The sequence below is a fragment of the Papaver somniferum genome, chromosome 3 (genome assembly GCF_003573695.1).
Source record: "Papaver somniferum cultivar HN1 chromosome 3, ASM357369v1, whole genome shotgun sequence".
Classification (NCBI taxonomy): Eukaryota; Viridiplantae; Streptophyta; class Magnoliopsida; order Ranunculales; family Papaveraceae; genus Papaver; species Papaver somniferum.
In genome coordinates, this window is record NC_039360.1 from 70859584 (window position 1) to 70872612 (window position 13029).

A 13029-nucleotide genomic window follows, 5' to 3' on the forward strand; every position below is an offset into this window, starting at 1 on the left:
CCGAGGACTAGTCCCAAGTGAAGTCGCCAAATGTAAACACCCAAATATTATTATAGGGTTATCCGGAGACTAGTCCCAATACACAATACAATTATCCAGAGAGCTCTACTCTTTTAGGGAGGATTCTCTCCTTTTATAGGCAAAGCCTGACATACAGATATCGTACATGTGTACTTTAATACTTTTTCTAGTAAGTCTTCTATTATTAGTCGTACACATGTATTATTACAGTTGGGATTACTTAGGCACCTGACAATCACTATCTTCGGGGCATCCCGCTCTTGGGGCAGCTTACCTACGTCGCATCATCGCCCATGGCGACCCCTGCCCTGTCAATGGAGGCTTTGGGTTACACCCAGAGCCCCCATTACCGTCCCCGAATTTTGGTTGAAATCATATGTTTACAAACACCAATTCATATGGGATGGAATTTCAAGATTAAAACTCAATTGAGAAGAATTGACAGAACAATGAGGGATTTCATGGTTTGATTAAGGCTGCAAACCTTGAGTATATAAGTGTACAAACCTAACTTTCTCTCAGACAAGCCCATAAATTCTTCAGGTTTAGGAGAGATAAAGTAGATATCACCTAAGAAAACTAGATTTAAAAAACTGGATGAAAAATAATCAAAAAAGAATCAAACGGAGATTGATCATTCATATTCCATTTGAAAGACTTCCATCATTATCGGTATTGCAGCAACAACAAACTAACCATGATGATTTGTGCTACAATCATCCTAAACTTGCAACATAGAATCCAACGTACTAGACTATCATCATTAAGGTAGCAAAAATTTGGAAAGCAGAACTCATTCTTTATCTGTATTAGAAAGTCAAGTCATTCAAAACAAGAAGAAAGATGCATCCAAATATAGAAAAGACTTAAACTAGTAGAAATATATCTTTTCTCTTCTATAATATAATACCTATAAAGAAACCCGACAATTATTTGAACCAAAATAAAATTTATTTACTTCAAATCTTAAAATAATAATTGTATAATGAATTTGACTCCTTTTTGTGTTTTAAATTTGTCATGATACAGAAAACAAAATCCAGACTTTAGAAATTTAATAAAAAACGATTTTAAAGGTATATCTAAATTGAGTTCAGCCATTGAAGGACATATGATCAATGCAGAATCCAAACATATAAATTTAATTATTGTGTCTTTATTTTTTGAATCGTTTCACATGAGAAAAATTAATGATGAATGTAAGTAACAGAAAAAGAAAATGTGAATGTAACTTAAAATATTTTACGCAGAATTCAAACATATAAAAATTTAACCATTATGCCTTTATATTTTGAAACGTTTATTTCATATAAGAAAAAATAATGATGAATGTAGGTAAATGAAAAACAAAATGTGAATGTAACTTAATTCATTTATTTTGATAAACTTAATTAAGTTGCATGTAAATACTATAACACTATATAAGCAACAACAACAAGAATACAAGTGCACAACTCGATTAATAAGATAGAAAAAATATAATTTGTCTTTAGTATGATGAAGAACAAGATGGTGTTTGTTGTGATCGAGGCAACTATTATCAGTACATGTTTACAACGGGAGATGTTTTTGCTCACTTTATGGGTGTCACCGATGGGCAACCTCCAGTATCATGAGCTGACACCGTTTAATGAATATAGGTTTGGTTTTTGTGCTGGGCTTGCTAAGATTGCCAGTCCTCAATGTGAAAAGGAATTCGAGAACTGTATCGCTCATGATAAGACTCATAAAAGGATTAAGAAACATGCATTAAGATTCAGTTGTTGTGTAGTTTTAGATTAGTCAGGAAGGGATTGCGAAATTATATATTGGCCTAAACAGGTTAAATCTTCGCATGATGAATCTAGGCGCTTCACACGCTTTTCACTTGTACTTATCCGACGGAATATTTTTCCTGTCTATGGTACTAAATTTATAATGTAATCAGTGTTTCTTATTCATATCAGTTTATTAATAAGTTTCCTTGGCAGACTCTTTTATACTTCCGATAATCAATTAGATATTATTTGTTGGGATGATTTGATATGCGGTGTACTGTCGATGCTAAATTAAATTTTATTCGTTTGGATAATTTTGACATGAATACATTTACTGGGATGCGCCTTTTTCTTTTATTTTCTTTACTTTTTTCGTTCCTTTTTTTTGAAGTGTGCTTGAAGGAAAACGAGAAAATTAGGCTCAAGCCCCAACCATGGGTTACCCATAAAACCAAGCTCCTGATTGGAAGAAATTTATGCCCTAAGCCCCAGATTAGATATTTTTTTAATAAAAAATGAGGACCATATTAACCTTGAGTATATAAGTACTTAAACCTAAGTTTTTCTTAGATAAGCCCATAAATTTTCCAGGCTTAGAAGAGAGAGAAGATCTCACCTGAGAAAACCAAATTGATAAAAAATGATTATAAACGGAAAACATCAAAATCAAATGTAATAACCATAATGTAGGTCAATGACTATTGACTAGTCAAGAGACTTTTATGCCGCGTATCGATATAATTAATGAAAATTAATCTAAAACTTAAATATTAATTGAATTAAAATTTGGACAAAACAATAGTACCATTACATATATCACTAAAAATTACGCGAAGTCGACTATCAGAACACGTCATTCGGACATCAAACGAGAAAAATATCGCACCCTGGAGTCGGAGTTGAAAAATGTTTGACTGCATTTTGACCGTGGCGTTGACCATTGACCTTTCTTGACCCTACGTAAACTATGACTTTGATTGGACTTGACTTTTACTGGACATCTCATTAGTTAATGGTTACCCCTTTGTAAACCATTACACATGAAATAATATATCATACATTTTTTTTAATCGGTAAAGAATTTGATTCTCGCGAGTTTTGCACTCAGGTATCTGGTATCATCACCTAGTGACTTTACCACTATACTACAGTAACACCGGCATCCTATATATATATTGATTTCGTAAAATTTGTTAGATGTTTGTTTGCATGTTAAGTGATACTAGATTTTGTGCCCGTGCTACGTATCGGGCGGACCCAAAAACCGCTTTGCCTCGCCCTGTCCTGATGCATGCTTAGGATTTTTGGTTTGGTGTAGCTCGGCTTTGCCTCTCCCCATCCCGATTCATGCTTAGAATTTTTTATTTGGTATGATGTGGGCTCGCCGTCCCTCCGTCGTGCATTTTTGATTTGGTATTGCGGGCCTTCGCCGGCGCCCCCTTCCGCCCCCCCGGCGTGATACATTTTTTTATCTTTGATCTTTGACTTGGTGTGGATCGGCTTCGCTTCGACCTGTACCACTGCATGCTTAATTTTTGATTTGGTGTATCTTGTAACACACTGGGCGTATTTAGCTTCTCATATCGGTTACAATTTTCCACGAAACCATACCAACAAACATCAACTCCAGTGATTCTAGACCAAATGTATCATTTCATTTGTTAAAATAATGAGATGCATTTGCTTTAACAATCAAGTATTATAAAATGGGTCTGTCTAATTATTGGGATAAACTGATAAACCACTGTGTCTCCACTGTGTCTTATTCCGTCCTTCTTAAAGGTAGCCCTACAAGTATTTTCCAACCTGAAAGAGGTCTAAGACAGGGTGACCCTCTATCTCCCTATCTTTACATCATTTGTTCTGAATCCCTATCTTCTTACATTAATAGCCTCCAAAAAAAGGGTACTTTAGAAGGCATAAGAGTGTGTAAAGAGGCTCCTGAAATGACCCATCTTCTGTTTGCTGATGATTCTCTCTTGTTTTCAAAATCTACTGAAAAAACTTTCATGTCATAAAAGACTATCTTCAAAAATACTGCCTTGCTTCTGGCCAAGAAATCAATTTTGAAAAATTGGTATTTTGTTTAGTAGGAAGATTCCTGAACATAAGAAAGCCATTTTGGCTAATATTTTAGATATCCAAAGCAGGGATTTAGGAGAAAAATATCTTGGAACACCTATTGTTTTCCAAGCTTCAAAAATCCAAACACATATGGGTATTCTACAAGCCATTGATGCCAGGATCTCTATCTGGCTTCACAAGCTCTTATCCCAAGTTGTTAGGACTACTTTGATCAAGCACATTGGTCAAGCTATCCCTATTTTTCAAATGGGAGCCTTTCTTATCCCTAAATACCTTTATGAACAGATGGACTCTCACCTCTGTAAATTCTGGTGGGGTGAAACTTTAGATCCCAAGGATAGAAAGTTGCACCTTCTAGGCTGGGACATTTTATGTTCCCCTAAAGCTGAAGGAGGTTTGGGGTTCAGGAAGGCTGAGTTAAACAACCTAGCAATGCTTTCTAGGAATGCCTGGAGAATCCTGGAAAATCCTAATTGTCTTCTGGCCACTGTTCTTAAGGCCAAATATTTTCCTAAAACTGATTTTTTGAATGTTAAGTGTACTGCTAAATGTTCTTGGACCTGGAAGTGCCTGCATGCTATTAAGGAGCTTATAAAACCTTTTATTTCTTGGATTGTTGGGGATGGTCAATTTATTGACCCATGGTGTGATAAATGGATTCCCTCTCAGGGTTCTGCCACACCCAACCCTCTTGTTCCTCCTGATCCTAGTATTAAAGTTGCTTATTTCATTGATTCTCAATCCAGAAGTTGGGATGTGTCTAGACTAAACACCCATTTTGATAATGCTTCTGTTCAGAAGATTATATCCATTCCCTTAAGCCATCTTTGCACTCCTGATAAGAGGGCTTGAGATCTTTCAAAGAATAGCAAATTTTCTTCTAAATTTGCCTACTTGGGGCTCAGAGGCCTTAGGCCTTCCCCTTGTAAAAATCTTTGGAAGTGCATTTGGAAAGTTAAAGTGCCTTACAGAATTCAGATCTTTTTATGGAGAGCAGCTAGAAATGCCTTGCCATCCAGAACCATTCTCCATACTAGAATGACTATGCATAGTATGGATTGTCCTAGGTGTTCTGATCCTCAGGAAACTATTATGCATGCTTTGGTCACTTGCCCCTTTGCTAGTAGAGTTTGGTTCATTTCTGATTTCAACATTAATACTCAATTTTTTCAGAATAAATCTTTTTTAGATTGGCTTCTTTTCTGGTTAACTGACCATCAGTCTAAATTGTCCGAGGATAATCAATGTCTCTTTGTGGCTATCTTATGGTCTCTATGGACCAGTAGAAACAACTTCATTTTCCAAGGCATTAGAGAAAACTTCACTGCTGTCTTAGCTAGAGCTAGAGCTATGCTCCTCAGTAGGAATTCTAGAAATCCTAGTTTGACCACTCCCTCCACCATACATGTCAGTATTAGTAATAAATGGATGCCTCCTTATTTTTGTTGGATTAAATGCAATACTGATGGTGCCTTTGATGATATCTCTGGAGCTAATGGTGCAGGGTATGTGATGCGCGATTTCTCAAGAAAAGCAACCTTTTGTGCCTCCTTAGTATTTGATGTTCACTCTGCTGAAGAAGCTGAAGCAAGGGCCATCTGGGCAGTTCTGAAGAAAGATGTGGAACAACATCTCTCTCACATCATTGTAGAAAGTGATGCAAAAGCTCTCATCGAGCAATTTTCAGCTGGGATTTTCGATGGAGACTCTAGGACGGATACTATCTTTAAAGACATTCTCTTTTTTTCTTCCAAATTATCTGCTTGTATCGTTAGTTTTCAGCCTAGAAGTTGTAATTATGTTGCTCACGAGCTTTCTCAATGGGCAAAACAAAACAATTCTTCCATGTACTGGTCTAAACCCCCTGTTTGGATCCTTCCAACAGTTGATGAGGACCATTAGCCTTTTTGAAGGCCTTTGCTTATAAAAAAATAAATAAAAAGAAAATCAAGTATTATAAATGCTTCTAGCTGATTCTCATTTCATCAACACACATTGATTTTGGTTGTTTTAAAAATATATACGTACTTTCCAAATTTCATTTACATCAAGAAGATTAAGGGAGAACCGGAGAGGCATAGAGGCACTGACATTAGCGACAGAACCCGAACAACATTTGGATGAAAAAACTCAAGGCACAAATAAAACCAACATTTTTTTGAAAGCTTTCTTCTGTTGTGTTCATTTTCTCTTCTGTACTGAAACCATTAAGTTGGCAGTGATTTGTCGAAAATCCTCATATACTTCAATAAATTCGCACACATCTTCAGCTTTCTTAAGCCTACACAAAATGTAAATAATTTGATGTGATGTTATCTGACACTTTTGTGAATTTCAACAACATAGTAAAGTCTGTAAGTGAAATATTACAGGAGAGATGAGAAGGTAACCTCACTGTGTGACACCCTCAGAAGGCACAGATGGTTAGCAAACTCTCTTGGAAGCTCATTCGTCGCCTTTTCAAAGTACATTTTGACTTCATTTTCTATGACTACTAATATGATGACTGCGCATCTAATTACATTTTGACGTTATGATTGTTGGTTGCATTAAGGCACCATACTAATGTACTTTAATTTAATTCGTCACCTTTCCAATAACACTACTAATGTAATTAGATGACTGCATTTTGACTTCATTTTTGTTTCACCAATTGTTTTTGCTGGTCATTCTTGTAGCATTGTGGACATATAAATCACGAAGGCATCCACATGTCCACAAACAATGTTCGTATCCATAAATAAAAGACGTTATACACAATATGACGGTTATAAATAGCATAAACACGATGACTCATCGACTCAGAGTCATCAGACTCGTCATTGTCTAGTCGAGATTAAGTTAGATCAATCATCCCTCAGGGTTACGAAGTGTGACCGATCCATATATAAGTAATAAAATGTAAATACGATGCTGAAATGTAAATAGCACAGAGATTTACGTGGTTCAGCGCTAAGGCCTACATCCACGGGGTGTTGAGTTTCACTATGTATTGAAGGGTTACATATGAAGTCGAATGACTTTAAGTGAAATACGATAATGGAGGAAATGGAAATCATACTTACTCTTCCTATTTCTCTCTCATAGTTCTCCCTTCACTCTTCCAGATTTGTTCCCCTCTTTTTCTCTCAGAGGAGGAGGGTATTTATAGGAAAAATATGCGGGGTCTCTTGTCAGAGGCCATTGAAATCTTATCTTCTTGTTCTCTGTGCCAATCCCGCTGGTGTCTTCGTTCCGAACCGATGCCCCCAGCGACTGTTGTTGATACTGCTGGATCGATGCCTTCTCTTCCTTAGATATCTTGACACGTTCCCTATGGTTAGGGCATTTAATGTGGGTGGTTGGGTCGTCTGCGTGCGACAGTCAGCTGTCTGCGGGTCCCATCACACTCATGTCAGTATGTTTAACCCCTACCGTCGATCTTTGATATATCCTCGAGATTGGGTAAAGTAACGCTTAGGGCATCTTTCCCTACTTCTCGGTGGTTCGTAGTTTCAGTGCCCCTTGGTATAGTGGTCCGCATGCCTTCCACGAGTAGATCTTTGGACACGTGTCGAGAGATGGATTATGTGCATACAATTTTCCCCTTTTATTTTAATGTGTGGTTTAGTCAATGTTAGAAGATAAATGTCTTCATAGTCCTCCCATCTCTCTTCAATAACTTCCCCTGGATTTTAGGGCACGTTTCCCACGCCCTTGCAATAACTTCTTCTCGATTCGAGGGTTGGTCTCAATATTCCTGGTGCTATAAATGGTGGGAGAGAGAGTTAATTTTGACATACATCCACATTCTTTTTCACTCTCTCTTTCTTCTGTCAGTGTTCAACTCTCTGACTCTTCATCCTTTTCTTCCATTCCTTTCTTTTGTTCTTTAGTTCTTTACTGCTGGTGCTGCAAGGAGCAGGATATCCTAGGATTTTTCAGAGTTTTTTCCGCTTGTCGCTACCTTCCTTACTCGCCTCTGTAAGCTTGAATCGCAGGTACGGGGTTTTGTCCTCTTCTTTCAGTTGCGTTTGTTTTGCTTTTCTGTTGTTGTATTATTGGTTTAGTGATGAAGAACAATTATACGAAAGTATATATACTTGCCCCCGTTCTTCATCACTAAACCTATAAACTTCTTGCTCTGTGGATTCACTTCTTTCGTTTGCAACCTACCTAAGGTTCTCCGCTAGATTCTCTCTTTTAGGGTTTTCAACTGATGTTCATGATGAGTTCACAAAACTTGAAAAGTTGCACTTTTTGATCCTTATAGTTTCTTTTGTTGACTCTTCGTGTTGTTTTCATGCCTTCTACGTGTAGATATGGCTGATCATCACCGGGCTCCCTACCAGACTCCGCCACCGAGCCCTCGTGGGACTCCTCCTAGGGACCCAGGTATATCTCCGTCCGAAGGAGGTCCAGCTAGGTCTTCGCACCCAGATCTTCGTGCCCAGAAGACCTCTTCTTCCCGAAGTTCTAGAACTCCTTCTGTTAAGAAGGGGGATCAAGCGAGGGGACCTCAAGGGTCAAGGTACGCTGTTAGTCGTCCCGCGGCTACCCAACGGGCAGGGTCAGCAGGGGTACCACCTACTTCTCATCGTCTCACTGAGCCGCCACCGAATATCCAACCTCTTCGCTCAGTTGTTCCTGACACGATGCCTCCCCCCCTCCGGCCGTTCCGATGAGAGGGAAGATCATTAAAGGCGGCGTTTCAAAGATTGGTTCATCCAGGAATCCGACATCTAAGAGAAAAGCTTCGGACTTAAGTCCCCCGAAGGGGTCTTCTACAGATCAAGATGAAGATTCCGAGGCTTTTTCCTTGATACGGAGCTTCTCCGTTGCCAGAAAGAAGGTAACATTCAAGCACATAGATCTCGAGGCTTTTAAAGCGAAACACGAACTCGAACACTTTGATGTTAGATTTTATGCTCATGATGATGATCTTACCTTTGAGATGATATCAAGCTATAAGTACGATGAGTATCATCTGCTTACTACGGTGGGGGCCTTCGAGGCCGGGTTGATGTTTCCTTTGTATAAATCTGGCGATTCTTTCTATTACGACGTCTTGGCTAATCGTGAGGGTTCTACTTCCTCTACACTGTCGTTCCGTGGTGTAGCTGACCGGGAATTATCTTCGTGCACTCAAGGAATGTTATCTCCGTAGCAAGGGGCAAACAACGATGACCTGCTATGTTCCTAACCCAGCTGAGCGGGGATGGTATACTCCTGATAACTTTAATAGTTGCTTCAGATATTATGTTAATGGGAGGAACCGCAAGCCTTGGAGTGTTGGTCTTCGTACTATTGCGACACCTAGTTGTGGTGTTCGTATTTTAAGCGAAGCGTGTGGTACCAAGCTGAAATACGTTCCTGGTACCGAAAAGTCAAGCCAGCGGAGGATTTTTCCTAATCGTGAGAGGATTCAACGTGATCATGATTATGAGTGGCATGCTACCGTTATCGAGGTTATTAGTACTTGGGCTTACGGTTGGATACCTGGTCCACGTGATTGGCGTCCCGTTGTTGGTAGCAAGGCTCGTGAAACCACTCCCTCTCGCTATGGTGATTTCTGTCAGTGGCGATTAAACTTTGAGGGGATGAACTTTGAATATGCCTGCGATGTTGTCGATATGGATGAGGAGGAGAGTTCCGATCTTCCTCTGAAGAGTTCCGCTGCCGTCCAGGTATGGTTTATTGTTAGTCCATGTATTTTCCCCTTTTCTGTTGATTTTGACATTTTAGTCAAAATGAGGAGAAAAACTCATCAGACTCACTACATATTGGTTTTTAGGCAACAAAGAAGAAAAAGCTTAGACCCGTTCAATCCTCTACCGCTGCTGCTGAAGAGCCGGAAATGCCTGATGAGGTGAATAATCCAGTGAATGAAGACTTTATCGAGGATGACTTGTCCGATGATGAATAACGTACCGGTACTTCCCCTCATGAGCAGGAAGAGTCCAAGCATGATGGTGATGGTTCTGCTGAGAAAGACGTTATTCCTGATGATGGTGCTAAGGAACATGAAGATGTCGTTGGGTGAGGTGTGCAACAAGAAGTTGCCGCTGGTGGAGGCCTTGGTCCTCCCCCCACTCTTAGTCACGGGAATGATGGAGCGGGTCCTCAGTCTTCTATGCTTGTAGCTACCCAAGAGTTTTCTTTTGGAAAGATTTACTCTTTGGGTGGGTCGGTTGATAAGGGTGCTGCCATGGATTTGGCAGAGGATTTCTCTCTTCTTTCTCCCAGCGATGATTGGGATGTTCTTGGTGACGGGATGGGTGGTGACCCCATCGGTACAGGTGACAAGACTGTTGGGGTGGAGAACCGTTCTGTTGGTGAAGATGCAGAAGCTCTTGCTGGCCAGGAGAAGGAGGTTCAAAAAACTTCTGTAGTGGCGGGTAATCCTGATACAGGAAAAGCAGTTGTCGTCGAAGGTACTATCATCGATTCATCCTCATAGGAATTTCCTCAGTTGCAGATGCCTGAAGGTGACGATGTAATCCTTGATTGGATGATGAAGAGCAAGCTTATGTTCGTGCCCCACCCTTCACCGCTGGTTCCTGGTGAGAAAAAATCTGATGCCTTTACTCGTCAGATGATGCAGATGACTCCCGAAGGGAAAGTTTCAGAAATGTGGGACAGAGATTTAAGGGGTTCTTCTTCGAGACTCCTGGTTGATCCTCCTTCATCGGTTGCTGAGATGATGGCTATTAATGATGGCTATCAATATGGTTTTCCTCAACAGCGGGTACTCGAGGTATGTTCTTTAGATCTCTGATTGATCACTCTTTCGTGAGCGTAAAATCTGACTTCTAATTTTCTCCATCAGATGATGAGGAGTGAGCATTTCAACCATACTCTGTACCAGTTTTTCAGGGCCAAATCCCTTAAGCTTGAGGCCAAGCTTCATCACCGGGAAGAGGAGTTGAGCACCGCTGAGTCTCTCATCTCTGCTAAGGATAAAGAGATTCAGGATTTGAAGGACAGATTGAAAGGGAAAGAGCAACTGGGTGCTATGGAAGATCAGCTTCGAACGGACTTGGCTCTTGTTCGCAGCGAGTTGGAGGAAGCTCGCAAGGGCTCTCCGTCAGTTAAAGGTTCATGTTCTCTTCGTTATCTTACCTTCGTCTTCTTTCTTAGTCTTCTTGGTATTCTGTCTGAGTCCCACCCTATCTCCAACGGGTGACGCCGAAGAGTTTATGTGGCTTCGGAAGGAGAGGGTCCGACTTGCCTCTCATATCAAGGGGTTAGTGTAGAATATCAAGAATGAAGCCACTAGGTGGAATGCTAGGGCCGAAGAGCATAACAAGCTGCTAGCTGGGTTAAGGGACAGGAAAGCAAGTTTATTGATATGAAGAATAGTCTTCGTGGGGCCACTGAACATGCCTCTAGCTTGGCGGCTAGGGTAGAGCAGTTAGAGAGGGAGCTACATCGAGATCGTTCTTCTCATGGTCCTGAGGTTACTAATTATATACAGCAGCTCGTTCGAGAGAGAGACGATGCTAGGGCCGAAGCCCATGCCCTGAGCAATGATTTGACTGCTTCTCGTGCTGACGTTGCCCGTATGGTCAAGTCTGAGAAGAATCTCGAGATGAACATGTATAGGCTTAATAAAGGGATAGAGAAAATAAATGATGAAGTTAACTACCTTCGTCACCAGGACTCTATGAAGCAGGTAGAGTTAGATGAGAGTCAATATCCTCTCTCAAATATTCAGTTGGATTATAAGAAAATATCCGATGAGTTCGATTTTCTCGCTGAAGGCCGCGACGCTGTTGTTTATGATTTAGAGGCAGCTTTGGCTAGAGTCGGAGGTATATGTTTATTTTTTGGTGTGTAAATTCGTATCTATAATTCCTTATACGCTGTGTTTATTCCTTGTGTAGAGCTCGAGGGACAGCTTCTTGCTACAAATGCAAAGCTTAAAGAGGCTCAATCTTCCTTAGTGCAGCAGGAAAGTCAGACATCGTATTATAAAGGTTTAGCTGATTCTCGTGACGAAGCGGCGACGGAGGAAGCTAAGGAAGTGGCTCGGTTGACTGCTCAATCTGAGCTTCGGGATACTGTTATCGGTCACAAGGCTCGCTGTCAGTTGGCCGAGGAGGTCAAGAAGGTCTTGACACGGGTCGAGCAAGGCCTCTTAAGGGATCATAATATTTTCAAGAACTATCCCCGTCGCTTCATGCCCGAACCTATGACTTTCTCCTCTGGTCCTTCTTCGGGTGGGAGCGTTCCTTCGTCTCAGAAGAAGAATCCCACCGATCATGCTGAGTCGTCTAGGGGAAAATAGGTTTCTTTATTTGGGAAGTTGATCTTTGTTGATTATTTGGATTCGGGCCATTTTTTGGATATAATATTGTTTTCTTGTGTTTTTCCCGATCTTGTAATCAACTTTTATGAAATAGACCAATGCTTTTTGGTATATTTACAATTTTCTTCCTACCTGCAACATTTGGTCAGTTAATATATTAGATGCTTAATAAGATTTCAAATGATAAAAGTGTTTGGTTGCGATGCCAAAGGTGTGCACCTTCGTGATCATCTTGGGACCTATACCCCGCTGGCTAATCCTGGGCCAGAGGATTCCTAGACGGTGGGGGTCAAGGCAGCGTTCCCGGATATGTGGTGAGTTATTGAAATATTTACAAACACCCATTCCGTTGAACCGCTACTTTAGAGTTGGTTGGGTATCTCTTTCTGCTGGATGTCTCCCCAATGATTTTACACTTATAAACACTTATAGGGGGTCCTGAGATATTGTAAGTGAATACTTTCCCCAATGGATAGATTTTTCAAAAAGTTGGATCGTTTTGATTGATAGATTGAGGGCTGCTACTCCTCGTCCAGAGATAGAAACATGTCGAGCGAGTACGATGCTTTCTTCTTCCGGTATAGAGATGGCAAATGGGAGGGCCGGGGATGGCTTGTTACGGGTTACACGGGTTCGGGTTAACACGGGCCAAAGCTTGCGGGTTGTTATTTTTCACGGGTTGTTACCCGCGCCCGTAACGGGTAAAGCTTGCGGGCTCACGGGTTACCCGGCTTGTTTAATTGATGTTAAAATTAAAAATTAATTTAGCTAATTTCCGGTCATGTTTAAGCTTTGGTTATCTTCAATCTATATCAACACAAAAATCAAACAAAGATCCATTCAATTTTTACACAAAAACAAACACAAATCCATTCA

General features: G+C 40.4%; 2 protein-coding genes across 2 annotated transcripts; both read left to right on the top strand.

Annotated features, from left to right (window-relative positions):
* Positions 1-3992: 3992 nt before the first annotated feature.
* LOC113359570 (uncharacterized mitochondrial protein AtMg00310-like) lies at positions 3993-4715 on the top strand. The gene has a single exon (XM_026603180.1). It carries the CDS (start codon positions 3993-3995, stop codon positions 4713-4715), a length of 723 nt encoding a protein of 240 aa, XP_026458965.1.
* A 186-nt stretch (positions 4716-4901) lies between these two features.
* Positions 4902-5765, top strand: LOC113359571. The gene has a single exon (XM_026603181.1). The coding sequence runs from the start codon at positions 4902-4904 to the stop codon at positions 5763-5765; it is 864 nt and encodes a 287-aa protein (XP_026458966.1).
* The last annotated feature ends 7264 nt before the right edge of the window (positions 5766-13029 follow it).

What these genes read in the sequence shown, in the direction of transcription:
- LOC113359570 (XM_026603180.1), top strand. Translation starts at nt 3,993, where the DNA reads ATGGGTATTCTACAAGCCATTGATGCCAGGATCTCTATCTGGCTTCAC.
- LOC113359571 (XM_026603181.1), top strand. Translation starts at nt 4,902, where the DNA reads ATGACTATGCATAGTATGGATTGTCCTAGGTGTTCTGATCCTCAGGAA.